A 27500-nucleotide genomic window follows, 5' to 3' on the forward strand; every position below is an offset into this window, starting at 1 on the left:
AGTCCTGAAGTTAAGTCCTCACTATACGGAAGTTCGCAGATCGCAGTTACGATTATTCGCAATTTAGGTTTAATGGCCAATTATTCAATTAGTGCCAACGTATTTTGCCTTTTCGCAATGTCATCGCAAGGAAAAACACAAAGAGAAGGGGGGGGGGGAGGAAACTTACATGCAAAAAAAAAATTTACTTCCTGCTTTGGAGCATACCAGCGAACTCTGATGTTACCGAAATTTATGCACCGTCGAATATGAAAACGATCATAACTTGGGGAATTGTGTTTATCTGTAAATGCGCATAAGTAATCGAGAAATTATTAGAATACACGAAGTTATCGTTATCTGGAAGTCCGTACGTTGTAACCCGCAATGGGGAACGCGGCTGAGGTTCTCTTCCCCCATCGGCCACGCCCACACAGCAACGTGTCCTGTCATTGGTTGATAAATAAATGGCCATAACTTGGGAAGCACTTGTCCGATTAATATCAAACGTTGAAAAGGCACATCCTCAGGTCCCCAGCAATATACCTGGCAAGTTTCAATTAGATCGGACCAGTGGTTGTCGAGAAACAGCGGACACACACACACACACACACACACACACACACACACACACACACACACACACACACACACACACACACACAGCTGGAATTATAGATAGATGGTATCGTAGTGCCTGTCCCAAGAAAGTGCCTAAATTGTCAATGTGGCAGCCATTTTGCTGATGCTAATTAGATGGTCAAAAACTCAAAATTCAGCTTGGGAACAGGGCGAGTCGAATTCAGCACACCTTAATTAGGTTAAAAAGTCATGTTCCCAACTTTTACTAAAAAATGCTTCTGGGATGCACATTTCTCAGAAATACGTCTAGTCTCGAACCTCACCGTTGAAAGGTCTGCATGTGATGCGTGAACCTCGTTGGGATGCTCTGCCTGAGCGTTCCCACCTCGAGATATGGCGCATTATATCCTGCTTCTTTATTCGCCGGGGCTCGTGGCAACGTGCGATCCGCACCGGTTCGTCTGGCTGTGCAGAGGGGTGGCAGGACATCGATAGCAAGGCAGGGATTGTCGAAGGACGGCAGTCACCTCGGATCAGGTTCTCGAGGAAGAAGTTCTCCAAGAAGAAGCGCATTCTGGCCGGCAATCGGACACAAATAATGTTCTGAATAAGAGGCTCGAACGACTCCACGCTACCCCTTTTAAAAGCTATAGGCGAAGGATGGGGCGAGGAACGGAAAGCGATGCAATGTGGGCCAAATTCTGCACCTCTATTGGGCCACAGCGGTCTTGCCACGCCCTGCCAGGCTATGGGACGGGAAACCGGCTCAGATGCCTCCCAGCTCCGGCACGGCTCGGAGCTCCTGACTTAACATGGGGCAAGCTCCCCAAGCCGGCACCCCGGCCCTGAATGTGCACAAAGTGCAGTCTGAATGTCGGATGGCAGCGGGCTTTCTCCGCCACCCACGGGCTCCTTCACGAGCCAAAATGCACACCCGGGACCCGAACCAAACTCCTGGATCACCCTTCTGATGCACACCCAGGGCCCGAACCCCTCCTTGTTGCCCTCGGTCTTGCCGTGGTCTGAAAACTGGATGAAGGCTGTATCAATTCCGGACGCTCACCCGGGACGTTCACGGTGAGATGCGGTGGAGCTATTAGCGTCTCTTGCATTGTTGAGCATCGTGCGGGACCAACCACACTCTGACGTGTGGTGCTCCTCAAAAGAGAGTGGCGAATTGTAGCGATGCAGAGGTACGAGGGAGAGCGGGAATATTTTTACCGTGTGCGGGAGGCGTTTGTGGTCAAAGTGGTGAAATTTGGTGAGCGAGTTGTGGAGTTAGGTGAGGTGCCGGTTGGGAATTGGCATGTAGATTTAAATTAAATAATGGCGTGCAAATTCTCGTGTGCGGGTTGTTTAGTGTGCAGCAGAGATGGGCATGATCGGAGGCACAGAAGGCATCGCAGTGTGCTTTTTAACAATTGCCAATTGAATGACGTGTGTGCTTACATGCTTATCGTGTACCATGGCAAAAAGGAAAGGGTAAGAGTACAGGTAAGAGTACGAGTCATAGATATTTATTAGACCTAACTACGAGACCCCACGCAACGGACTTTGTCTCCTGAACCCACGAGACATGAGGGAAGGACGAACGACATGAATACTCATGTAATAACTGCTTGGGGATCACTGCATGTCGGGTGCCATTGCCTTTGAGTTATGCCGTTTTGCAGTACAACAACAACAACAATATATTTGTATATCTACATGGTCTTGGCTCATGGAAGAAACCGCTTCACCTCACCATGTGAAACTTTATACATATTATCCGATAACAATTGTGCATGCAGTGTGAAAATAATGAAGACATGGGTCATGTGGTGTGGCAGTGCACAATGAAACCATGAGGCGTACATCAAGGATGTGAATTGATCAAATGGGGAAAGCATGGCCTTAATCTAAAGGGGCTGTCACACCTTGACGTTTTAGCCAGCGTATGGCAAGGTCTCAAAATGTATGTAAAACGCTGGCGTCCGCTTAACAATTGATGATTTTTTTTAAAGTTTTGGGTATATAATAACGTGTTGGACGTATGCATAACGTATTAGTAACGTACACAGAACGTTTCAATCACATATAGATAACTTATACCAATGAATGCTCAGCGTGTTGTCAGCGTTCACAACCTATGCCCAACGATGTCTAACTTTTGCATAGCGCGGCAGCGTATCGCCGACGATCACGTGGCGTAGGCTATTCATAGGCTACGGCTCGACGATTCAAATCAGAACCGCACGAGACATCGAAGTGTCAAGGCCCTGTCACACCTTGACGTTTTCGCCAGCATATGTCGACGTATGAAAAATTTTCCGAACCAAGCTGGCACACGTCAATACGTTATGGCTAAGTTTTGTATACGTTGAGAACATGCTGGCATATGTTGTAGTACGCTGTCAAATGTCATTGTACACCGAGTACGTGGAGAAATTTTCAGCATGTTGAAAATTTATCGACGTACAGTACTCGACGTATGACACACATTCTGCATACGCTGGCATAATTTGAAGACAAGCTAAGCGATCTTTGACACACGTCGACATACGTGTGTCAAATGCGTGTGTTACTTGTATGTTACTCATAAGTTGAAACACGTCAAGGTAATGGTTCGCGTCAGTGTTCCAGACTCCCTGGTTTTTATTATTTTTAATAATTTTTGTTTCTTCGGTATGATGGTGATGTTGACACTTCGATTTTGAGTGCGGTTATGATTTAAATCGTTGAGCGGCAGCCTTTTAATTATATTATATTGAAACCGCACAAGAAATCGAAGTGTCAACATCACTGTCATACCGAAGAAAAAACAAAAAACAGGGAGTCTGGAACACTGACACTAACCATTACCTTAACGCGTTTCGACATACGAGTACCTAACAAGTAACGTGTGTCGACTTGTGTCAACGATCGCGTAAAGTGCCTCGAACACGTTACTCATTGGTTAGAAATAAGTTTCGGGTACGCTAAACATTACCTCGACGTGTTTCGACTTATGAGTAACTTACAAGTTACGTGTGTCGACGTGTGTCAATGATCGCGTAACGTGCCGACAACTTATGCCAGCGTTATGCAGAACGTGCGAGTTTTTCGCTGGCATACGTCGGGAAATTTCAAGCATGGAAAATTTGTCTAACTGCTCGGAGAACTACGACGTATGCCAGCGTACTATGACGCATGCAAACTTACCCATAACGTATTCGACGTGTGCCAGCGTTTTAGCCCAATTCTGCATACGTCAGGCATACGTTGGCTAAATCGTCAAGGTGTGACAGGGCCTTCAGCTGTGTTGACAGGTATAGCTCGCCACAGCGCTGCTCGATTTACAATACAACCAACAGATACACAACTTCCATTTTGCTCTGAGCTGTGAAGAAAATTCAAAGGTAAATGTGACCGCAGCAAGAAACGGAGTGGGGCACTGGAAACGGGGTAGAAAAAGGTGCAATGATAGTATGTGAGGAGATTGAAGCTGTGGGCAATACCTGGAAGTGACATTTTCAGTTTGAAAACATGATCCTCATGACTTTTTTTTTTTCATTGTGATGCGGACAGCGTGGGCCCTGCCACTTCTCGAAGTGGTCGGAGCAGCCATGTAGCTTCTGCTTCTTGCAAGCTTGCTCCAGGAAGTGCATCCAGCTGCAAACACAAAAAATGGATCTTCCCTAAAAACACAAGTCGATTCTGTGCTCATTGAAATCTTTTCCCTTTTTAAATTGTCTGAACCTAATGCAGACCAAATGAGTTGGGCCATCGATGAATATTCAACAACAATTAGATCAGAAAACAAATCTTTCTGTGAAAATTCTTGGTTCAATTTATTTGAAAACTCTTTGATTTCCTCTTCATTTCATGTTTTTACTGAAAATTAACCGATGAAAATAAACCCTCTGGGATTTTCATTTCTTTATGAGAAGCAAAGATTAAGTATTAAAAGTGGGTGGTGGATACTTGTGATAAATGTAGTTTCGACAAAGATAAACTCGAAAAACGTCCGATAAAGATCATCTTTTTTATCATCATATTTTGTTTCGGTTGTGGGGTCGATGGAAGAATTTAATGGAGAATTTAGGATTGAATTGGGTTGTTTGTACGGTGACGTGTGGGAGACATGTCAATGTAATTAAGTAAGGAAATTGTGAGCTTCATTAGTACGTGTCACCACATGGGGTGGCGGGGGGGGGGACTTTCAGGAAGGAAGGCAGGAAATTTGAAGGTGTGTTTCGGGTGGATTAATGGGGGTAGAAAAGATTGTGGTTTTCGATGGGGGAAGACACGAGGTGGTGGTGAACATCTGTTTTGAAGACCTGGAGGGAAGAATTGGATTGAAAGAGTGTGGGAGTGTATTCCAAAGGCGGGGAAAAAGAGGAATGAAAGAGTGAAGGTGAGCAGTGATTTTAAGAGTTTTACCAGAAGGGGGTTGCTGGCATCACTTAAGCGACTTGCAGAAATATGGTAGGGGGGGAGGGGAACCTATCACAGACAGAGCGGGGGTGGGGGGGGTGTGAGACCGGAGAGGAGATGGTAGAAGACAGAAAGACCAATGACCTGCCTGCAGTGAGAGAGTGAGAGGCCCATAGACTCAGCCTCACCCCGGGAGAAACCAATGATCTAAATGCCTTGGTCGTCACAGCGTGAAGCCATGAAAGGTGGGGTTTATGGAAAGGTGATAATCAGCTCGGGTTTTAGAATAAGCTTCCCCAGAATATGGTTGCCCCCCTGTGACTTTTCCTGATTTTTTTATTTCCAAAACCATGATGGGAAACAAGCAAACGTGCGGAGCAGGCAGAAGGCCCCCCTCCAAGCGTGATGGCGTGCAAACTCACGCCCCCGAGGCTGATGATTGATGCACGTGATTTCAGAAGCCTTGCCTTCCCCAGTTTCGTGCGAGCAGGCCATGCCCCGGAGGCGAACGATGGTTCGGTGTGACGTCGAAGAAGTGGGGTTGGTTGCACATTGTTGGAGAGTGGAGTTCAGGGTAAGCGCACGTACGAGGCAGAGTTGAGTTGAGGGAAGGAACGGACGTGGTCGAAACATAATGGGGTTTGTGAGATGGCCTGTAAGAACAGGGCTTCATGGCTGCCTTTCCCTCGACGCACGAAGAGGGGGCACGATTCTTGTGCTTGTGTTGAGGAGATTTGTCTCCCACGGTGAAGCAAGACGCTGAACTTTGGTTCTTGGTTGAGTCGTGAGAAACGGACCACGAGCCTCGTGTCTGTGATGGCGATCAATGCATGAAGCAGCTGCACTGGGTCTCTGAGTCTCTGTACCTTTCATTATGTTAAACATCTCTGTCATATCTCCTCGTAACCTCCTGCTTTCTCGTGGATAAATCCCTGTCTCCTTCACCCAATCCTCGTGGCTGAGTCGAACTCGGCCCGGAATCAATCTTGTCATCCTTCACTGAACCCTCTCTGTGGCATCCATGTCCTCCCAGAACTGTGGTGACCAGAACTACACACAATATTCTCGATGTGACCCTCACTAAATTCCTGCACAATGTTAACACCACCTCTTTGATTTATAATTGATCCCCCTCTAAATACAACCTAAACCCCTATTTTCTCCACCTGGAGCTGCCTGATTACCTCCCATATCTATTACCAGCCCCAGATCCTTCTCCTGTGTGACACAATCCAAAATGACCCCTCTTGTCCTGTAATCTCTATTTTCATTGTTCTTTCCCATCCCCAACACCTCACACTCGCTCAGGTTAAATTACATGTGACAATCTATTCAAGTATCAATACTTTCCTGTATCTCATCACCATCCCCTCCGAGACCCACCTCACCTCCAACTTTTATGTCATCTGTAAATTTGGAAAGCTTCGTCTTTACCCCAAATATCCAACTTCACTTCACAACTTGTTTATAACTTCACAATTAATGAAGGTTAAATCTTCAAAATGTCGTCTTGTGTCGCGTCTCGATGACTGAAATGCGCGAACTGATCGGCGGGATTGGTCACGTGATCTGGAGAGTCCGACAACACGTCATTCCGTCACGAGGTCATCTTGTTCGTGCGCATGCGCGAACACTTCCTGTATTTCCAAGACGTTGCGAATCACAGAATAAACATACATTGACACCGTCGGGTTACATAACTTTTACCATTTGCTTGTTGTATATTTAATCTCAACACAAACCTCACTAACTTCGTTTGACGTTCTTCCAATCGAATCATGTTTCAAACGTTTTTCTGTGGCAACTCGCCAAGCCACCTGATTGGTCAAGTCGAACCACGTGATCAACCAGACCCGTTATTTTCAAAAACAAAACGAACCTTTTCACGTCGTTTCAGTTTGGTGATTTACAGCGATCGATCAGACTTTGTTCTTTCGCCTTTTGCTGATATAAAGTGTCTTTTAAGAGCAATGGATTCTAATTTTGGACATAAACATCAGTTGAGCTTTGACAACAATCCCTCATCTCCATCACGTGTGGAATTGAGGTGGTCCAACAATGCCGCATCTCCATCACCTCCATGTGTGAGGTTGTCTTACAATTCCTCATCTCCATCTCGGGTGGAATCAAGGGCGTCCAACAATCCCCCATCTCCATCACGGGAGGAATTGAGGTGGTCCAACAATCCCCCGTCTCCATCACGGGAGAAATTGAGGTGGTCCAACAATCCCCCATCTCCATCACGGGAGGAATTGAGGTGGTCCAACAATCCCCCATTTCCATCACGGGAGGAATTGAGGTGGTCTAACAATCCCTCATCTCTATCACGTCTGTATGCGATGTTGGCTGACAATTCCCCATCTCCATCATGGGTGGAATTGAGGTGGTCCAACAATCCCCCCTCTCAATCACATGTGGAGTCGAGGTGGGAGAGAAATTCTTCATCTCCACAGTCTCCAGAACAGAGTTTGGAACACAGTTCCTCATCTTCCTTGCCTCTGGATATCCCTCTCCAGGTAAGCGAGATGTTAAGTGTTATCTCTTTTAAAGATCACCTGCACTTTCGACCAGTGAGCATATGCGATTCATCAGTGTCTGTGAGTGCGTGAGTGAGTGTCATTGAGTTCGTCAATTCGTAAACACTTCGGTCACTATCGCTTGAACCAAACATTGGATTTTGATGAAACGTGTGGCTTGTTAATGGGGTCTTCGAGGGGTTTCTCCGAAACGACCCACACAATTTCGATGAAACTGAACACAACCTTCATCACCCGTGATGGACCAATTATTGTTCACAACATAAAAATAATCAGGGTGTGAGGGGGGTCTGAGGGGGATTTGAGTGCCTGTTGCTCCTTATGCAGGTGAGCTTCGGGACAAGCGGTCCTATTTTTTTGTCATGGAGAAGGGACGTGTTGGTTGAAGTTAAAAACCCACTTTATTCCACCGATCAATATCATGTCCCCTGCAGTTGAGTTCCGAGATGTGAGCAGATCCTCACCTTTTATTTGTAAATTTTCGTTGTGAGGTTTGTGATGAAGTCACTCGATTGGTAAGGTGAAATAACGATACTGAGAAACATCTTGTTTAAAGATCTTGATGTATTCTTTCTCTGATCTTCGAATGAAACATGACGTTTTCTCAATTTGTATTGTTGTTCAGATCGAGAAGTATGACGTCATCAGAAAGCTCGGTGAAGGAGGTCAGGGAGCAGTTTACAAAGCGAGGAACACCTTGTGTGGTGATGAGGTACGGAAAGGTGTCGTGCTTTCAGGGTTGTGGTCAGGGTTCATAAAGGTGAACATGAAAAGGTTTTCCTCTACCTGTACCTCCATCTGTAAATTAATTCATTAAATCTCAATTCGCTCCCTTAAAGTTTCCTCCAACATGTGAAGTTCATGTAAATGAGTGTAAATGTGGTAAAATTCACCTCAATTACCTTGTTTATCCTCTTCGTGTATTTATACACTTGTGTATGCTTGGTGTTGGCTAAATGGTTCATGTGGTGAACTTGGGATCTGAAGCATCCTGAGTTCAAAACCCACTTGGCTGTTGAATTAATAACAGGTGGGGTTGATTCTGCCTGTCATCCTTGTGAGGTCGGCAAAATGAGTGCCAGCTTGCTGGTATCCTGTGTCGGAGTGGCCACCCATCCAGGATTATGCCCAACAGCCAAGGAGACTGCTGAGGTAGAACCAACGCTCTGCACAGAGTATGGTCCCAATGGATGGATGGATGGAAACTCATCTCTTTTCCCTGAAATCTGAACTTTTCCTTTTGCTGATGGAGCCTGATGATGTGATTGGATGTTCCCCTTCTACCTTTGATAAGTATGTTACCATATTGGTCTGCATGTTTTGTGAAGGTGAGCACGATGCTTGTGAGATGAAAATTGATGTAAATGGTCTGACTCACACCTGTGCACCTGGAACTGCATCACAAGTTAATGATCAACTTTTACCTGTCTGTTTCTCTTCCAGGTGGCAATTAAAATTTCCTTGAAGAACGACTTTGAGAAAGTGAGTTTATTTCATGCCATTTGGGGTTAGAGTGCAAATCACAGCGAAATGTGACTTGACCTGAAAGGTTCGTTCATGATTTCCACCTGTTGGTCGAAAGTAAACAGATTAACAAAGTAAACAGGTGTTACTGGGACCAATTAAAACGTCATCTTTACCCTCAACATCACAAAAATAAAAATATTTTAACTTCAATAAGGAATATTCCTGAGAATATGGAATATCATTAAACTTTGTCTCAAGAGAGTATTCAGTCCTGAAATGTATTTATGAGGTTAAAATCTCGGTTTTGGGGACTACCTGGACTCATACATTGTACCCCACATGTCGTCACTTTATATTCTCTCTTCTGTCTCTGTCTCTGTCTCTGTCTCTGTCTCTGTCTCTGTCTCTGTCTCTCTCTCTCTCTTTCTCTCTTTCTCTCTTTCTCTCTTTCTCTCTTTCTCTCTTTCTCTCTTTCTCTCTTTCTCTCTTTCTCTCTTTCTCTCTCTCTCTCTCTCTCTCGTTGCAGTTTTCAAAAGAAGCTTCCATCATTTCTTCCTTGCATCATCCAAACATCAGTAAGTGAGCATTTCATTTTAAATGATAAATTGTTCTTTCATCGTGATGATGTTAAATCATGATGCTTTGTTTGTATTATTTCTGTTATTCACTGAAAAGGTTTGTTTTCCTTCATTTGAATATGGTGGGTTGAGGACCCTGGAAATCTTTCCAAAAAGTAGGCCATCTTGTGCTCGTGGCATGGTCAGATTACCTGCATGGGGTTAACTCTTTCATTCACAATACCTATCGGTGACATGTTAGGACACGGATACAGCAGGGATACAATGGGCCAAATGGTCTTTCAATGTGCGGAATTTTCAGCACGGTGCATCCACTGAATTTCCGAAAGGACCGTCTGGTGAACCCTCACATCGACCTTCTCAACAATAATCCTCTTCAGGAAGTTCAATCATTCAAACTCCTCGGTCTCACAATCAGCAATGATCTTTCTTCGGCAAACCACATTCCAAAGTTGGTCTCCAAGGCCAGCCACTGACTGGGCATCCTACGTCATACAAGGCTGTGCTGTGAGGGTTAGTACACCTTCCTTGGTACACCTGAACTCCTATTAAACGACAAGACTCTCATCCGCAGCTTGATGGAGCACATACTCTCTCCTTTGGGTTGGCTCCCCAACCTCACACTTTACTCAGGTCAACGCCATGGAAACCAAGACCTTCAGGATCATTGGAATCTTCTTTGTGGGCCGATCACTTTCCTGTCGCAGACAGTTAGGTGGTTTCTCTATCTCTACGGCCGATCTTTTCTTGTCTGATCTTGCAACCTCTGCTCTTTCCGTGCTTCCCCAACCTTTACCCCTCGACCCGAGGTCTCTGCTGGGCAGGCAAAGTCCACCATCAATCCCCTTCTTGTGAAACTTCCAAAATCCAGGATCACTGCTCATCTCCACTCATTCGTTCCTCTTTCTTCCACCTGTGCAACCAAACACCACATTCTACCCAATATTATTCTTCCCTCCAACTCTTCAAGACAGCTGTTATCACCATTTCAGATAAGCCCCCCTCCCTCATTACATCCAAAAACATGACAATTTCAACCCCATTTAATGCCCCCCCCCCTCCAACTCCTTCCAAATTTACAGTTTTTTTTCCGAACTGAGAGTGTTTCTGGTTCCATCCTGTCCACCCAATGCGACCGCCCCACACCCATTGCTTGTCCCAATCTCCCCCTATTTTGTTTTTCAACCCCACTATAAGTGTGTCTGTCTCTCTCGTTCCTTTTGTTCTGTTGTCTCCTGATCTGTTCAGTGTTCTCGCTCTTCCATGAGCCTTGACTCTGGAAATAAAAAAAATTAATTGTATTCATTTAGTGGTGAAACTAAGATGGGGAAACATGAGATTGTGCCTTTTATTTCCCGATATAATGAATGGAAGATAATGTTTGCTTCAGAAAATCGATCAGTCAGAAACGAGATGGAATAAAGAGTTAACCAACTCCATCACACTCCCAGTGAAAACAACTTACCCCAACTACATCACACTCATGATCATGGATGGTGTCCCGGATCTATGGACCCCTGAGATCATCCATTGAATGTACACAAACTACGTTCCCAGCACGAGGAATGTTCAGATCACTATTTATGTGGAACTTCATGCTGAGTAGACGTGGGTAGCTCTCCACAGTTAAACTACATCAGTCATGTGACGGAAAGCCAGTCAAAGGCCTCACCGTGTCACATTTGAACCTCCTCCTCACTCAACAGATGTAGTTATCATAATGAGGATTTGTTTTTATTTCTGCATTTTAGTTCTGATGATTCTTTCTCCTGCACTCTGTCATCCCCATGTAGTTCAAGTTTATGACATTAACAAGACCGAGGAGATGATGTTCATGGTCCTGGAACTCGCACATGGTGGTATGTTTTTAATCAATCTTCTGTTCCGAAGGTGTGTACCTGTGATCAAATCTGATCATTTCACTCACTCATGGCAACTTATCCACACAGGTAGTCTGTTGGATTATCGGCAACATCATGCACCAATGACAGAGGAGAAGATACGTCCCATCATTTTCCAGGTGAGCTGAGCCTGTACTGACGTCATTCTTCGTGAAGTTCAACGTGTGGTTTAAAATCAGGATTTTTCAAATGAACAACATTTGTTGGAAACTCCAATTTGCATAACAACCCGTTAATTCAGTGCTTTCCTTCCAGGCAGCGTCTGCACTCAGTTACATCCATAGCAACAACATCATGCACGGGGACATCAAGGTAAAACAAAGCTGAACATAAAAACCTCATGATGATGTTGTCATCGCGGGACATCAGTGAAACACTATCACAGAAGGGAGAAGTTTTTCTTTGGGGAAACAGGAAAATGTGTTGGAAATGAAGGAAAGTTTTTTCTGGAATTGTCTCATTTGAACTGGTTTGAATGAAGATGAACATAACAAGGAGACTGAGCACTCTCAGAGACCTTGTTGACCTTGGTACACATTGATAGCAATTCACTAGTCAAGCTCATAGTTACTGTAACAAGGATCGGTGAAACCTCGTGCAGCATTGAAATCAGATGACGTCAGGGGGTGAAGATACTTTCACATGTTGCGGGTGAATTCAGGTTACATCATTGCGTGAAGATACCTCCACATGGTGCGGGTGAATTCAGGTAACAACAGAAGGTGAACAGACTTACACATGTTCCAGGTGAATTCAGGCAACAACAGTCGGTGAAGATACTTATACTTGTTTCGGAAAGATCACAAATTGGTTGTTGATTGAGGGCTGGAGCAACAACCAGTGTGAGGCAGAAATGGGAAACACGAATAACAATGAAGGGTGTATTTGTCGGGATGTTGTTTCGAGATTGAAGGTGATGTTAACGTATTAAACGCAGGAACCCAGTGAGTTCTCACCTCATTTGGGCGATTTTAGAAAGGAGGCCAACTACCAATATATCAGCTTGTCTTCTCTTTCGTGTAAGAGAGATTATGTGATTGATCCAGATCTTGTTCAGATTCCTGAAAGGTGAACATGCTTTTCCAATGTGTACCTTGTTTCCCTCCTCACCACAAATCACAATGCCAAATATGGAAATAATTTCACATTTTTCAGGGTCTTTTCTCCAACTTTTATTTTTGGAGAATTTGCCCATGACCCAAAACACGTGATCTTGATCTTATCATCACTCATGTTTATCCCGGTGTTGAGTGCCAATAAATTGAGATTATCAGTTTCAGCTGTTACTGGCTGTGGTTCACATTTGGTTGGTTGTTTGCATTTTACAAAGTCGAGGCTCATGAAAAAGCTGTTACAAGAACGCTGAATGGATCAGGACACAACAGGACAAAATCAACAGTTGAGAAGGGGGTTGGGACACCAACAGCAGAGTTGAAGGCCAGTATCGAGGCAGATTGGATGGACAAGCAATGGATGTGGGGAGAAATGAGGTGGAGAAGAGGATGCATGTGTTGGACAAGATGGATACCAGAAGGAAACTCTGAGGAGGGAAATCGGGAATTTGGAAGGAGGAAGGATTAGGGTGTGGTGGAGTGTGGTGCAGTGTGGTGCAGTGTGAGTGTTAGCAAGGGTAGAAAAGATCACGGTTTTCGATGGGGGGATGATCTGAGATGGTGTTGAACGGCTCTTTGAAGACGTGGAGGGAATTATGAGATTTAAGAGAATGTGGCAGTTGGTTCCACAAGTGGGAAGAAAGAGGAACGAATGAGTGTAACTGAGCAGTGATCCTGCATTCTGGGAGTTTCACCAGATGGGGATCAATGGTGGACCGCGTGTGCCCAGCAGAAACATGCGGGGGGGAGCGTTGTGGAGAGGGGAAGGTGACAAAGCAGAGGATGCAAGACAAATAGACCAGCGACCTGTCTGCGATGACAAAGTGACAGGCACAGAGACTCAACTTCATCACGGGAGATTGCAATGATCTTGAAGGCCTTGGTTTCCACGGCGTCAAGCTCAACAAGATGTGAAGCTGTGGAACCAGCCCAAAGAGGAGAGCAGTACTGCCTCAACCTGTGGATGAAGGCCTTGTAGTTTGATAGGAGTTCAGGTGTGCCAAGTTCGGACTTTGCACGACGGAGGATGCCCAGCCAACAGTCAAATGAGTTTTGCCCAAGAGAGATCGTGGCTGACAGGGAGACCCAGCAGTTTGAATGACTGAACTTCCCCAAGAGGATTGGGAAGAAAATCGATGGGGCGGTTTGTCAGACGATCCATTCAGAGAGAGATCGAGAGTGAGAGTGTGAGATTTGTCTGGATTGAAAGACATACTCCAAGAGTTTGTACTGCATCAAGGTGGCAACATGTCCAAGGTGGAGTGACCTGGTCTGAATCCATATTGGTGATATGAGATGAGGTTGTTCGAGAAAAGAAATGATTTCACATCAAATGTGGTGATGGATTCAATGACCTTACTGATGATTGTAAGTCAGCTGACAGATCTGGAGTTGAGGGGAAACTGCAAATCTCGATCTGTTGAGGGAGTGTTGTTCCACCAACAAGTACCCCATGATTGTTTACACAGTGAACTTTTCATGATCAAGTCCATGACAATCAGAACAGGAAGGGTGATAGAATACAGCCTTGTGTAACTCCTGTGAATATATCAAAAAGGTCGATCGGTCCATTTTCAGTTTCCACACACGACATGGAATTGTGATCCGTGCTTTCATCATGTCCATCATTTTCTCTCTGATGCCGTATCACCTCACGATCTCATGAGGTATTTTATTGAAGTGATTGTAAAATGTTAATTCTCGTACGTACAATAAGTAGATATTTTGTTGAAACGTTCATCCTTGTATTTGTCCCACTCAATGTACTTCAACTATTTTGAAATGGATCAGCTGATGAGATGCTGAAAAGGTTCATTGATCACGTGGTGTGGCTGTTTGCTGTTACGGTGATGATCCATGTTTTGTTAAATACATTTCATGTTGTTTCAAGTAAATGAAGATCGTCCTTTTCATCGGAATAGGGACATGAGTTGTGTAAAGCACACGTAACATTACCTGGTGAAAATGATAACTTATCTTCCACGCTTCCATTTTACTCTTCCATCCATCCAACAGCTCGCAAACATCTTGTACAACGACCTCGGAGTCCTTAAGGTCGTCGACTTTGGACTTTCATGTGTGTTTGAACCTGGAGCAGTCGTGTTTGGGATAAGGGGAACACCTGGCTACATGGCTGCACTGCCCCGAGGGCTACAATGGTCCTGCGGTCGACGTGTGGGCTCTTGGGGTTGTCCTGCACTTGTTGATAGACCGATATTTCCCATACTCGTGGGAGACGATCAAGGTGAGTGTTTCCTCCTTACAATCGACCGAACCTTCGTGACGATCTTAGTGTTCATGATCGATGTGAATGTCGATGCAGTGTTCTTTCATAGATATGAGTATCTTCATCAGATTTCACATCAACACAGACCAGAGAAATCATGAACAAGGTTGAAAGAAGAAAAACGTTTCTTGTTTTCAGAAACAATCATTTCACGGGATCACATCATTGCCATCGTCAGACAGTCGGGTTGTACATTTTGTTCACTGCTTGGTTTTTCCCATCCTTGGCAAAGTAAGAATGTAAAAATGATTAAAATAATTACAATTTCCATAAACAATATGAATTTTGGAGTGAATAGGCTCAAATCATTGTGGTTGGATTGTCCAAGAGGTCGTTGGTTCGAATCCAACAATGGCCCAGTCATACTGAAGATGAAAACCTCAGACATGTTGCTTCTTTGCCTTACGATCAACACTTGAAGGATAAAGCTGCGACAGACCCGATGTGTTGGTATCGATGGGAGGTGGGGGATCGTATTTATCCCTTATTGCCCCTTCTGTCTGCGGAGAGAAAAGTGAGGTCACAAGATGGCGTCGCTGGGACCCGTTGTGCTTTGGACTGTATTCAAGTCCAATGTTGTCTCATGTTTGTGTCTGCAAGCACGCACAGAATATGTGTGACTGCTTCTCTATGAGCCTTCAGATTCAGATTTGGATGTGCCAAACCCTCTTACAGTGTCAGTGATGGGGAAGCAGTTTTTTGGCTTGGGTAAAATTGGGTGGTTTGCCATTGCCTTGCCAGACAGAGTTTGGGCACGAATTTGTTATACCTTCATGGTGCCGGTGACAGCTCGCCTACTCTTCACGAAGGACACTGTGAGGTGTTTAACGTTCACCAACTAATGTCGGCAGATGGGACACCCAGTTTCCTTCTACCCGAGGGAGGGTACACACATTGATGAATCACTGTGCTTGTGAAACACCAGGGTGACAGTTTATATTTGGTTCCGTGGGTTTGGATTCAAAGCCAGGCGAAACGGCTTCAAGGCAAGTGGGCAAACCTCTCGGCCACCCTGTGAGACCCCATCATCCTGAGACGATGTAATAAAAACTCTTGATATAAAGTTTGGATTGAAAAACACAGAACGTATCCTTTGAGTTCACTTTGAGATGAAAGTGTTGTGTACGCCTGCTTGGTGAAAATGTTGTGGGCACCTGCTTGGTGAAAATGTTGTGTGCACCTGCTTGGTGAAAATGTTGTGGGCACCTGCTTGGTGAACGTGTTGTGTGCACCTGCTTTGTGAATGAATCAGTGAATTTTGCAGATCTGTCTCTTTGCAGGACGTCGGATGCAAGAATCGGCCGTTTCACTACAAACCTCCCTCTTCTGCTGGGTCCCAGTGCGCTGAGCTCTTAAAATCCATGCTCTGTGTCGATCCAACAAAGAGGATCTCAATGAAGGTGTGTGATAACAGGGCAGCTTCTACTTTGGATATTTTATTTGATTTACCAAAAGTTCGAACAGGACTGTGGAAGTTCACTATTGTGGGACTGAGTGGTTCTTGGCCAAATGAGATGGCGTGTGATGGTAATTACTCAAGATTCTGGATGGACCGAGTTGTTTTTCCTTGAAGGAGATCCTCGTGCATCCATGGATAAACAAGAGGACACCTGGTGTGAAGAAAAGTTCCCGTGACTCCGAGAGCACGGATGCAAGACCAGTCAAACGTCTGTGCACATCTAAAGGTACTGGTTCTCTGCTGGACTGTGGTTCTGCTGTTTAACATCCACTGATTCTCGTGAACCTCATGAGCCAGTTCCTGTTATTTATTCTGCTCATTATTCATGGATCAACAATAATTTGGCCTGGGCTTGGCCACGTGGTGTGCATCATTCCCCTTACGATGATGGGAGCAATTTTCGAGTCACCTCAGTCTCAAAACATCAGCAGTTGGATTGGGCCGACTAATGATGGGCCAGGATGAAGCCTGTGCATTTCATTTTGTCTGTGATGGAGTTGTAAATAAGGCCGACTTTCCTTTTGCTTTGGCATCTACTTTCCCTGTCAACAATGGCGTGAACTGTGGGGGAGTGCAAGTTTGGGCAATTATGGGATGTCAAATCTGAAGCAATTGGGCCATCCCATGGGAACCAAGAACTCTCCCGAAACTTGTACTTGATCACCACTGCCTTCCTTATTTTTCGTTTTTCACCTGCATTCTTTCAGGGTTTCTCATTTACCAACATCATGACTGAAGTAACTGTAACTTCCTGTTCAACTTGAGTGTTAAACATCCTCAATTGATACTGACCATGTTTTGGTGTTTGGTGTTTGATCCAATTGGTGTTTGTGTGTGGATTGCTGCCTTGATTTATATTTCTTGGACCTGTTTTTGTCGGATGCCCTTCGTGTCACAAATTGGTCCCACCGGATGGATGGTTTTTCGACTCGGTTTCATCGTAGGACATTCCAATGATGTGGAAAGACTTGGCGTCCTCAGCAAGGAGTGAGGCAGGGGTACCAGCCCAGACACGAGAGCAGTACTCCATCAAGCTGCAGTTGAAGGCTTTGCCATTTGTTAAAAGTTGAACAGGAGCAAAAGAGAGAGCTCGGACCATCATTATGGAGAAATGCCGACACTTGCAACGGTGGGTAAAATTAGTGACTGAAAACCATCTTCGTGAGAATGTTGAAAAGTAAAAGCAATTGTTGAAATATTACGGTCATGAATGTTCCTCCTTGACACCATGCATGTCTGAATTTCTCGCCCACCTCCCCCCTTCCATTGAGAGCCAAGTTCACAGTTTCCGGGCCTTCTGCAATAAAAAGGCCAATACAAGGACATCGAGCCAAGTTCACAGTTTCCGGGCCTTCTGCAATAAAAAGGCCAAGACAAGGACATCGAGCCAAGTTCACAGTTTCCGGGCCTTCTGCAATAAAAAGGCCAATACAAGGACGTCGAGCCAAGTTCAGTTTGCGGGCCTTCTGCAATAAAAAGGCCAAGACAAGGACATTGAGCCAAGTTCACAGTTTCCGGGCCTTCTGCAATAAAAAGGCCAATACAAGGACATCGAGCCAAGTTCACAGTTTCCGGGCCTTCTGCAATAAAAAGGCCAATAAAAGGAGGTCGAGCCAAGTTCACAGTTTCCGGGCCTTCTGCAATAAAAAGGCCAATAAAAGGACGTCGAAGACTCACCATTGCTGCAAGACGACCCATGCTTTTTGTTCATGGAAGTGGGCCACGTGGACCAAGAAGAATCCCACATTCTGCAGCCACATGGTCCCACCACCAATATGTTGCAATTCACCGCAAAGCGAAGACCATCATTCCTTTTGTTCATTCAAGTGGGCCACATGGACCAAGAAGACTTCCACGTTGAGTGGCCACGTGGTCTCACCAATATGTTGCCATTGACGGTGAAGTGAATATTACCGTTCCTATTATTCAAATGTGGGCCACATGGGTCGAAGGACTCACGTCATGTTGAGTGGCCATGTGGTCCCAGTGTAAGTATTTGAACCCTTCAAACTGAGGAGTGCTGTCAAGCTTACCGGCAGGTGTTGATGTCAGACTGTGGGGAGCCACTAAAAATAACTCTGCACTTTAAATGAGCAGAAGAGTGCCCACCTGGTCAACTCAACTTTTTCTCCACAAATGTACAGAATCCGAATGTGAAGTATAAGTGATGTTTCAGGTAGAATTGCAAGCCAGAGTTTCGCAACGCATTAGTTTTTCTTTTTTTTCAGCATAGGAATGCGATTGTAAACAAAAACAGGGTGAGAGGAGGGGGAGTTGTGCAAAATAAGGGGGAAGAAAGAGCGGGAGAAAAAGAGGAATGGAGGAGGCTTAAACAGCCTCGGAAGAGGCTGAATGGAGAGGTGGGGGTCGTAGGACGGATGTGGGCCGAGGTTGGACTTCGTGCACCCCCTCCCCCCCCCCCCCCGAGGGAAAGGAAGCACACACACATAGATATTATTTATTTATTTATTATTCTGTTTCGAGGAAACAAAATCGTATCATTGTGATCAATATGCATTGTGTGTGTGTGTAAGCAGCATAAGTGTCTGTTCCTTTTCCCTCTTTCGATCTACCTCACTATGTCTATCTTTCTATCCCTTCCATTACTCACCAGTCACGTTCATTGCTCGCCTGCTCACAAACCCTTTCACTCATTTGCTCACATGGTAGCAGAATAATGGCGATGCCCGGCGTAAGTAGAGACAGAAGTCGCTCAGGTAGAGATTGTTTCGACCCCTTCATGCACCCGCCCCTTCGCGAGACATCAATGCAACACCGCAAGGCCAATGGAAAACAGCCACTGAGGGGTAGGGGCGGGGTACAAACCCAGATCGGTGGCAAAATCTCTCGCCTCCACAAATTCCCGAGACAGATCAGAGTTTTGAGAGCCTGTTCCCAGAGATATTTTCCACTTTTCGTTTTATTCCACCAGAGCAGATTTTCGAAACCTCACACCAATTTCTCTCCCATGTCACGTCTTCATTTCCACATAATTTTACTCATATCGCCCCAGTGCCGTATTTTCCAGCACTGCCTTCCAAACATCAAAGCCTGCCAATATTTACATGGAACGAGCTGTCCTGATAGTCCTGGGGCTGAGGGGGGTCCTGTGTGCAATCATATGTCCCCTAATTTTGACTCTTGATCCTTGGATGGGACTCCTTGGAGATTGAAAAAAACTTGGGTTGACATTCCGGATGTGGGTCAGAAAGGTGTAATTCAAGATGGCCGCTGCGTCATTATAACCAGTATAACTCCATGTGGAATTGTCCTCGAGTGATAAATTTCATGTCTTTACCTTGGTTTTTGTGGTCAAGGAATCCATTAAAATCATTTGCAGGGTTAAAAAAAGTACGGGATAACGGTGAAATCCAAAATGGCCACCAATATGGCCGCCGCGCCCTTTCATCTCACCTGTCATGGTTCAGAATTAAGCTAGAATAATAAATTGTGTTTCAATATGGGTTTTAGGGGTCAAGCATTTCACTCAGACCAATCAATTTGCAGAAGCAACAATGGATAATCGTTAATTCCACTACAGGGGCTCTAATTGACCAGGACACAGGTCCCCTACAAGGATCAAGGGTCGAAATTAGGGGACAAATGAATGCACACAGGACCCCCCTCAGGACTATACGTAGAAGAAATAAGAAACGTGTTTTACATTGAATGAGACTTTAGTAACATTTAAATTTATACCAATAAATCCTGAGCACCATTATTTACCATGCACAATGCAGTACACATTATTCATGAATCCAAAACTGTTTAAATAACTCGATCAGTTTGGTATACAGTGGGCATCAAACCTCCGACTATTACGTTGCTTATAATTTGCACAAACCGCACCGACTTAGTTGGAATAACCCCGTTAGGGTTTTTGCATTGGCTGCTCTGATTGTTTGCCTGGCATTAACAGAATATGCAGCATCGAACTTTTCTTTGTCTGCAAGGACAGAAGCGAGTGGCACATTTCACACAGTTACATTTTAAAGCTACTTCTTCAGGCAAATGACGATGGTATTTCATTGGTCCGAGACATTCGTTTTCTATCATAAACCCATAGTCTTGAGGGTTTAGCGAAAAATCTCCGAAACATTTGACTTGCATATAGGTCATATAGAATGCCCTATGAATATGACCTTCCGTGGCATAGCTGGTTGGGGGAAGGTCAATAATTGTCATCGACTTTCTTGTGATGGTACATGTTGTAACGTAAACAATCCATCGTTTCAATGCCATGATTTCCTCCTTTCAACACTTGGACCAGGTATTTCTCGGCATTGTGCACACAGGCCTGCACATTTCTCTGTGTCCTTCCAAAGTCCTTTAGGTACAGAACAGGTTCTGCCTTGATACCAGCAGCTTTCGTGCCAAATTTGTTAGTAATGTCACAACCAATTAGTGCATGCATCGCGGGAAGGACTTCACACATTGGTCTTCCAACCTTGTCAGCTATTACATGCAGAGGGATAAATCTTGTCCTGTCTCCAACTCCCCCTCTGAGCCAAAGTTCACGGAGTCCATTTGCTGTGAAAATATGATAGAAATACATTGCAACTACGAACACATCAGTATCGCTCGAGAGAATTACAATCCGTGTGCAATTACTTCTGACGGCATGAAGAGCATGTGGGATGATCCGGATATCAGCCTCTTCATGGTCCGAATCCAGTTCTGGGTGTTGGCTCACTATCCCATTCCTGATCGACTGGGTTTGTGTTGAGGTTTCGTCTCCCACTATCCGACTCACTACAATGTGAACATCTACGGATTCTGCAGTAAAGTGGCCAATCAGCCATACTTTCATGAGCTGTTCTAGTTTGGCTTTGTTTGCTGCAGATGACCAGAGACTATCCATATCTCTTGGTAACTTGCTTTCTCGTGTGATGTTACTGTACAAGACTGGGGGTTTCTGAGTTCGTCTTCATCGTTCACTTTCTTTCACTGATCCTTCCATGCACGAATCGAAGATAAAGTCAATGTGGGAAGCATTTTTGCAAACCCCGAGGATCATGCTCAGCAATTGCTTGCACAATTCTCCGAAGGTATTCATGGAGGAAGTTTTCAGCTTTCGCACATAAGCCATAACATCGACAATGTCTCCGGTTGGCATATCCGTCCAATGCATCAGAGCGATGTTGTCACCTGCTGTAATATTTGATTCAAGTTCTTTCACAAGCTCATGTTTTGTCGGTTTTTTCATGAGTCCATCCTCATCACTAAATAAGTAACTAGTTTTGACCAGATCATACGTGAAAACCTCTTGGGCATCATTCCCACGGACCCTGACAATGTCCAGTTGCTTCTGCGCAACACCGAACTCCTTCTTGTCCTGCTTCTGTTTCCTTTTTGGGGCTGATGCTTTCTTTCCCTCAGCACTTGCGAATGTCTTAACATTGTTCCTGTTGATTGTGTCACTCAGTCGTTTTGTCTTCTCCACCAGGCGCTCCTTTCTGAACGTGTTGTATAAATTCAGACCGGTTTCTTGAACAGACAATGGACTATCTTGAATCTCATCTGGCATGATAGCTCTGGTGAGAAAGTTATGAAGTTTCAGTTCAGTTGTTTGCTTCACCTCGAATGGATTTTCATAATTCAGGATGTATGCGATCATCTTGTCTACTTTGCATTCATTTTATTGTGTTTGCCAACGACTGAATGAATAATTGACAGTAAGTTCTGTATTGTTCAACTGTACACCTGTGACTTCACGAAAGGTTTGATTTACCGCCATCAATTCATGGTGAATGATGTTCCATCTTGTTACGAATTCTTTCCGTTTCGTATTGCCAATGATTCCCCCACTTGTCTTAGATGAGCGGTTGATTGTCTGTTCCAGACACATGTCGGCAGCAACAGCAGAGAATGGGATGGAAGAACGTTTCACAACAAAACGCCCAGCCATGAAATTGTCATGGACAACTGGTGCATTCTCTGGTAGTTTTTTAATGTCCTCCAGGTAGAGAGAACACCACCACAGATAGTCGATCGAGTCAAAGACGGCGAAATATGGCAATACTGCTTAAACTGATTGCAGGTGCAGATGCCAGTCGCCTTCTATGTCAGCCCTCACAAGGTCATGTGCAAACCGAACCATTTCAATAAACCTAACCCAGTGGAAGAATGTTTTGCTTTCTGCCTTCCTTTCCCTTTTAAACTCCTTGAAATCCTCAAACAGGTCTCCCGATAGTCCAAGGAAAGCGTTAAGGAGCTCCTTTCTTCTCAACTTGTTCTTTGCAGACACCTCTTGCTTCATTTCTCAAAGCAACTTGAGCGGCTCCACATATTTCTCTACGCCATGCTTCTCAAAGAATGCACTCCATTGGAGTCTCTCCATAGCCTCTGAAAGGAGAGTCATGCCTTCTAGGGATCGAACATAATGTGAACCTCCCAAGACAGCCTGGGTCGAATTTGGACCAAATATTTCATTTTCGATCCATATACTCTCAGCACCACTACCACGAAGATACTTTCCGATGCAACCAAGGTAAATCTTAAGTAAATGAAACGATCCCAGGCAAAGAGTCAAGTCCTTGAATTCTCCTTGGCGCCACAACATAATCTCTCATGCGATTCTGTAGACACCTTCATCGCACGCTGCAGCCAAGTGGTTCTGACTTAGCTGTCCCAAGACGTTCTGAAAATTTTTAAGAGCGGTATACACTATGTTGTATTCTGTGACCGGGTGTGGTAGAATTGGCAAGAAGCCAACGATCCTTTCAGGAAGTTTGTCATCAGTGACAACTGAGTTGAAGGCACTCCAGCATGGCATTTGTTGTTCATCGCAGTCCTGTTTGATTAAACCTTCTTCTATATTTGACAAATTCATCCGGGCTGGTGACCAAGCAAGATCTTTTCCTTCCGTACCACATCCTTCACTTAATGTCGAGTTACTTACGAAATAGTCACTGGGTATCTCTCCCTTCTTTGTTGGTTTGAAGAAGTCCTTTAGCTCTTGACATTTTAGTGTCTTCTGAAATGATTTTGGACCATGAACTACACCAGTTTCCAAAATTCGTGGCTTCCTTTGAACACCATCTGATTTGTCCTGATATAAAACCGAAACAGTGTCATGAGTACCACCCAGACCCGATAGCGTGGCCTCCTCGTGATCAAAATTATCAAATGTGGCAGTGGTGAATTTCTCTGGATTAAGATGGCTTGGCAAAGGAACATCATCAGTTCCATTTGTGCAAACTAAGTCTGCCAAATCAGTCTGATACCGGAGAATTTCATCGTAACTCACTGATATTCCTAAATCGTTTCGAGAGGTGATGAGTGTTTTGCTCTTGCGTGTTGCGTGGATTCTTTCTGTGCACATCAGATGGAGTGGTGTCCTGCATCTACCATTATGGACCATGAAGTACAGAACCTGGAAAACTTTCGTTTCCTCAGTTTTGGTGAATGAGCATTGCCGTTACAACTAGTTTCTTCATCAGAGGTATCGTCATCATCGCGCAATGGAGAGTTGTTATTGCTACTCACGCTGCATTCAAGATCATTTCTATTATAATTTAGTAACACACACAAACAAGTCATTAACTCATCTGGGATATTCATATTATCCCAGGAGTCCTGCAGATCAACAGAATCGCAAAACTTGTCTTGCAAATCAAAATTCAAGTCCAAAAGAGCATGCCTAATAGTTGATGCACATTGAGTGATGGGATTGCTTGACCGAATGACGTCAGCCATGTCTGCAGGACTGGCGTTGAAGAAAACCATGGCACACTTATTTGCTTCTGTAGGCCTGGAAATGTTCAATTCTTGGCTTTAGTGACTTTCAAGAAAAAGTCGAATGTCTCTGTTCGAAAACGTTTCCTGGGAATCGATTAATCCATGAACATTGTTACGGAGGTCGCTTAAGGCGAAACCTTTCCACCTTTCAATGCGAAATCAATGTTCTCGAACAACCTTGCAAAACATTTATTTTTTGCTGAACTATTGGATGGTGCGTCACATTTACTTTTCGCACGGTCGTACCTCATAAGATAATTTCGGATGCAGTTTTTGTGACAATATATATCTGATCCAAAGACGGAGTGAACATCTTGCAGGTCACTTGTCCGATAGTATACTTCATCTTGAAAGAATACCACAGCCTTTAGTAACTTTTCTGCGCGTACATCTTCACAAATCCTGAATTTCTGTCGGTCTCCTTTTATCTTTACATTCGCACACACCGTACATTTCCTTTCAGAAGCCGGTATATCAGTAGATGGAGGAGCTCGTGGTGCAATTCTGGTTTGGGTTGCTCGGCTCACAGATGGGTTTGGGACCAGTTCAACTCCTTCCGGTTCTTCCGGCTCTCCCACCGCTTTGGACGGCTCTTCTTCAAGTTTAATCAGTGTCTTTTTGAGGGTGTACGATTTATAACATTTGTTGTTCACATGATAGACAAACTGTTCATGATCGACTTGCTCTGGCCTCCTTGCAACCAAGTCGTTACGTATTCTAGCAGCCTCCAGGACTTTCATCTGAGCCTCTGCGTTGCTGCATGTTGATTCTTTGGTGTCAATCTGACAAATAATACACTTCTTGATGTCAACATCAGCAAATTCTGAGCGGCGCCTCTTCATTGGAATCCCTTCCATTTCATTCAATGCCTGAAAAAGAGAGGTAAATATTAGTTGGTCTGTTACAAATGAAATGTGACGAGACACCAGTCAACTTCTTAGGCACTCTATCTTGTCCAGTTGCATCATTTTACGAATTGTTGGATAATCAATTTGAGCCCATGTACTGAAATTAACAATGATCCATTGTTTTTTTGTGCAAATTTATTGTTTTGAGTGAAATGCTTGACCCCTAAAACTCGTATAAAGACACCAAATTTATTCCTCTACCTCAATTCTGAACCATAACAGTCAAGATGAAAGGGTGCGGCGGCCATTTTGGATTTCACCGTTCTCCTGTACTTTTTTTAACCCTGCAAATGATTTTAATGGATTCCTTGACCCCAAAAACCCAGGAAAAGACACGAAATTTATCACTCGAGGACAATTCCACATGGAGTTATCCTGGTAATAATGACGCAGTGGCCATCTTGGACGCCATCTTGAATTACACCTTTCTGCCCCACATTTGGAATGTCAACCCAAGTTTTTTTCAATCTCCTCGGGGTCCCCTACAAGGATCAAGAGTCAAAATTAGTATAGGGGACATATGATTGCACACAGGACCCGCCTCAGCCCCAGGACTATAGGAGCGGGGTCCAAACCGAGATCGGTGGCAAAATCTCTTGCCTCCACAAATGCCCGAGACAGATCAGAGTTTTGAGAGCCTGTTCCCAGAGATATTTTCCACTTTTCGTTTTGTTCCACCAGAGCAGATTTTCAAACCTCACACCAGTTTCTCTCCCATGTCACGTCTTCATTTCCACATAGTTTTACTCATATCGCCCCAGTGCCGTATTTTCCAGCGCTGCCTTCCAAACATCAGAGCCTGCCAATATTTACATGGAACGAGCTGTCCTGAGGCCGCAGAACATCACACTGGCCGGACAGGTTCCGACTCGGGACCGCAGACCAATGGGGCTCAGTTGCAAGGGCAGACATGAGGTGCGAGTTTGGGCAAGATAGCTCCAAAAGGAGTGATCTCAGGGGGAGTGAAGGCTCGACAAAGTCCCTCAAACTTTTTTTTTTCCAACCCCAACTTTCTCTTTCCCCCTCAACCCAATCTCTCTGTGTCTTCCTCCTTGATCCAGTATTGTAGTTCTGTGTTAAGTCATTGTGTACAAGTGCTCCGGGGTCGGGTATGATCGGTAGCGGGTAAGGGAAAAATGTATATGTGTGTATAATGTGCTTTACATGTGTTTTATACGTGTTCAACCTCTTTTCATGTCATGTTTGATTTCCTTCACCATTTTTAGGTAACAATCCCCCCTACCATTTGCTCTCCTTCGCATTTGTACTCTGCATTCCTTTAATCATTCCACCCGTAATTTTCCGCTCTTTACATTTCCTTGCTTGCTGTGGAATAAATTATTGAAGTGTTGAATGTGTCCTGATTTATCCTGCATTGCGTTGGTCCGAATAGCATTCCCAGTGGGCAACATTGGTCTGAGTTCCCAATGGTAATGGGAGCCCACGTACGGCAGCATGCAGCATTGGTTCACGCATCCAAACTAACGACCGCATCGTCACAGGCACGATACCGCATCGTCACAGGCACGATTCCCAATCTGCCACGTTTGATTCACTGGTACGGTAAACCCACTTTGGGTGTGAGGATCCAGCCCGAGTTGAGGGTTGCAGTCGACGTTTGTGGTTTCTCGGAATATGTCACTCTCTTGGAGTTATCCAGAAGCGACGTCCCTAACAATATCTCGAAAATAGAGCCGAAGTAATCGTGAAAGAGGCCAAAGTATTACATTCCAATGGATGCAAAGAAACGCACATTCAAAGAGCATCAGCAGCAATAACAATAAAAGTCTTCATTTCAGAATTTGGGTTTTGTGAACACAAGAGATTTTTGTGAGAAAACAGTTGTGGTGAAAGGTAAATGAGGGTGATTACTCTGTCTTGTTGGATTAGAGTGAATTTGGTTGTTTCTGGTTGATCAAGATTCCGTGGCATGAGGTAACATATCAGTATTCAATTGAAACATGAGATTACCGAAATTTGAATGGAACAAATCATCAACTTTCAAAACCTTATTTCTGAGAAATAACACATCAGTATGAGAATGAAAACCAGTGTTAGTAACAATTCTGAGTGCTCAGTTTTGAATCAATAAAATTCTCTCCCTGTGGGTATTTGATACATTGACCCACCCAAGATAAAATTATACAGTTTAAAGAAGGTAAAATAAGGGTAGAATATGACAGGGAACACATGTACTGAGAAAAACCCTTCAACTTGTTTGTTGCACAAACATTTGGTGAGAGAAACTTGTGTCGATTGTTGGAATATCCTTTTGTTGATAAATTAGGATCAATGAACAAGCCAAGAAATTGAGTCGGGTCAACCCTGGTGTGATCAGAAAATATTTGAATTGTCAGTGAATAATATAAATGACTCGATGTCAGATGACTTTTGAAAGTCATTAACATGAAGAATAATAAGTGTATGTGAGTCTCCTCCATAACTCCAAAACCATGAAACTGAGCAGCTCAAAACTTTACATGTGTCCTGAGGGAACTCTGACGGAGTACATGATTGAAATCTGGGTATTTTGGTAAATTTCAACAACCCTTTTC

The 27500-nt window shown here is 44.3% G+C and overlaps 1 protein-coding gene and 1 long non-coding RNA gene across 10 annotated transcripts in view; one reads left to right on the forward strand and one right to left on the reverse strand.

Moving 5' to 3' along the window:
- Positions 1–3874: 3874 nt before the first annotated feature.
- LOC147007300 (uncharacterized) overlaps positions 3875–27500 on the reverse strand; it is a 29712-nt gene continuing 6086 nt past the window's right edge. The window contains exon 3 of one of the 3 annotated variants that reach the window (XR_015054280.1): positions 3875–4191. This is a non-coding gene — a long non-coding RNA (uncharacterized LOC147007300). Of the gene's footprint in view, positions 4192–24779; positions 24907–26762; positions 27271–27500 lie in introns of those variants that run through there. The other 2 variants (XR_015054282.1, XR_015054281.1) reach the window with 2 other exon arrangements.
- Positions 6460–26299, forward strand: LOC147007301 (uncharacterized). 7 transcript variants are annotated; one of them, XM_085867384.1, is made up of 11 exons: positions 6460–7472; positions 8119–8205; positions 8556–8645; positions 8937–8975; positions 9487–9535; positions 11332–11558; positions 11695–11751; positions 16119–16238; positions 16412–16523; positions 17242–21834; positions 22140–26299. In XM_085867384.1, exons 1-10 carry the CDS (start codon positions 6735–6737, stop codon positions 17286–17288), a joined length of 1566 nt encoding a protein of 521 aa, XP_085723510.1. In that variant the 5' UTR covers positions 6460–6734; the 3' UTR covers positions 17289–21834; positions 22140–26299. The 7 variants fall into 7 exon arrangements, with proteins under 7 accessions (XP_085723510.1, XP_085723512.1, XP_085723509.1 ...); XM_085867386.1 differs by lacking the exons at positions 17242–21834; positions 22140–26299 and adding an exon at positions 14568–14796 and having other exon boundaries at positions 11332–11397; positions 11488–11558; XM_085867383.1 differs by having other exon boundaries at positions 17242–26299.

This window comes from Eptatretus burgeri, unplaced genomic scaffold, assembly GCF_056783735.1.
Source record: "Eptatretus burgeri isolate ZD-2024b unplaced genomic scaffold, Ebu_testis_v1 Ebu_testis_scaffold_339, whole genome shotgun sequence".
Lineage (NCBI taxonomy): Eukaryota > Metazoa > Chordata > Myxini > Myxiniformes > Myxinidae > Eptatretus > Eptatretus burgeri.

Excerpts from the sequence above, each read along its gene's own strand:
- LOC147007301 (XM_085867382.1), top strand. The coding sequence starts at position 6,735 with ATGTTTCAAACGTTTTTCTGTGGCAACTCGCCAAGCCACCTGATTGGT. Across the intron at positions 7,473-8,118 it reads CTCTGGATATCCCTCTCCAG|ATCGAGAAGTATGACGTCAT; the intron begins GTAAGCGAGATG and ends ATTGTTGTTCAG. Across the intron at positions 11,559-11,694 it reads TACGTCCCATCATTTTCCAG|GCAGCGTCTGCACTCAGTTA; the intron begins GTGAGCTGAGCC and ends CTTTCCTTCCAG.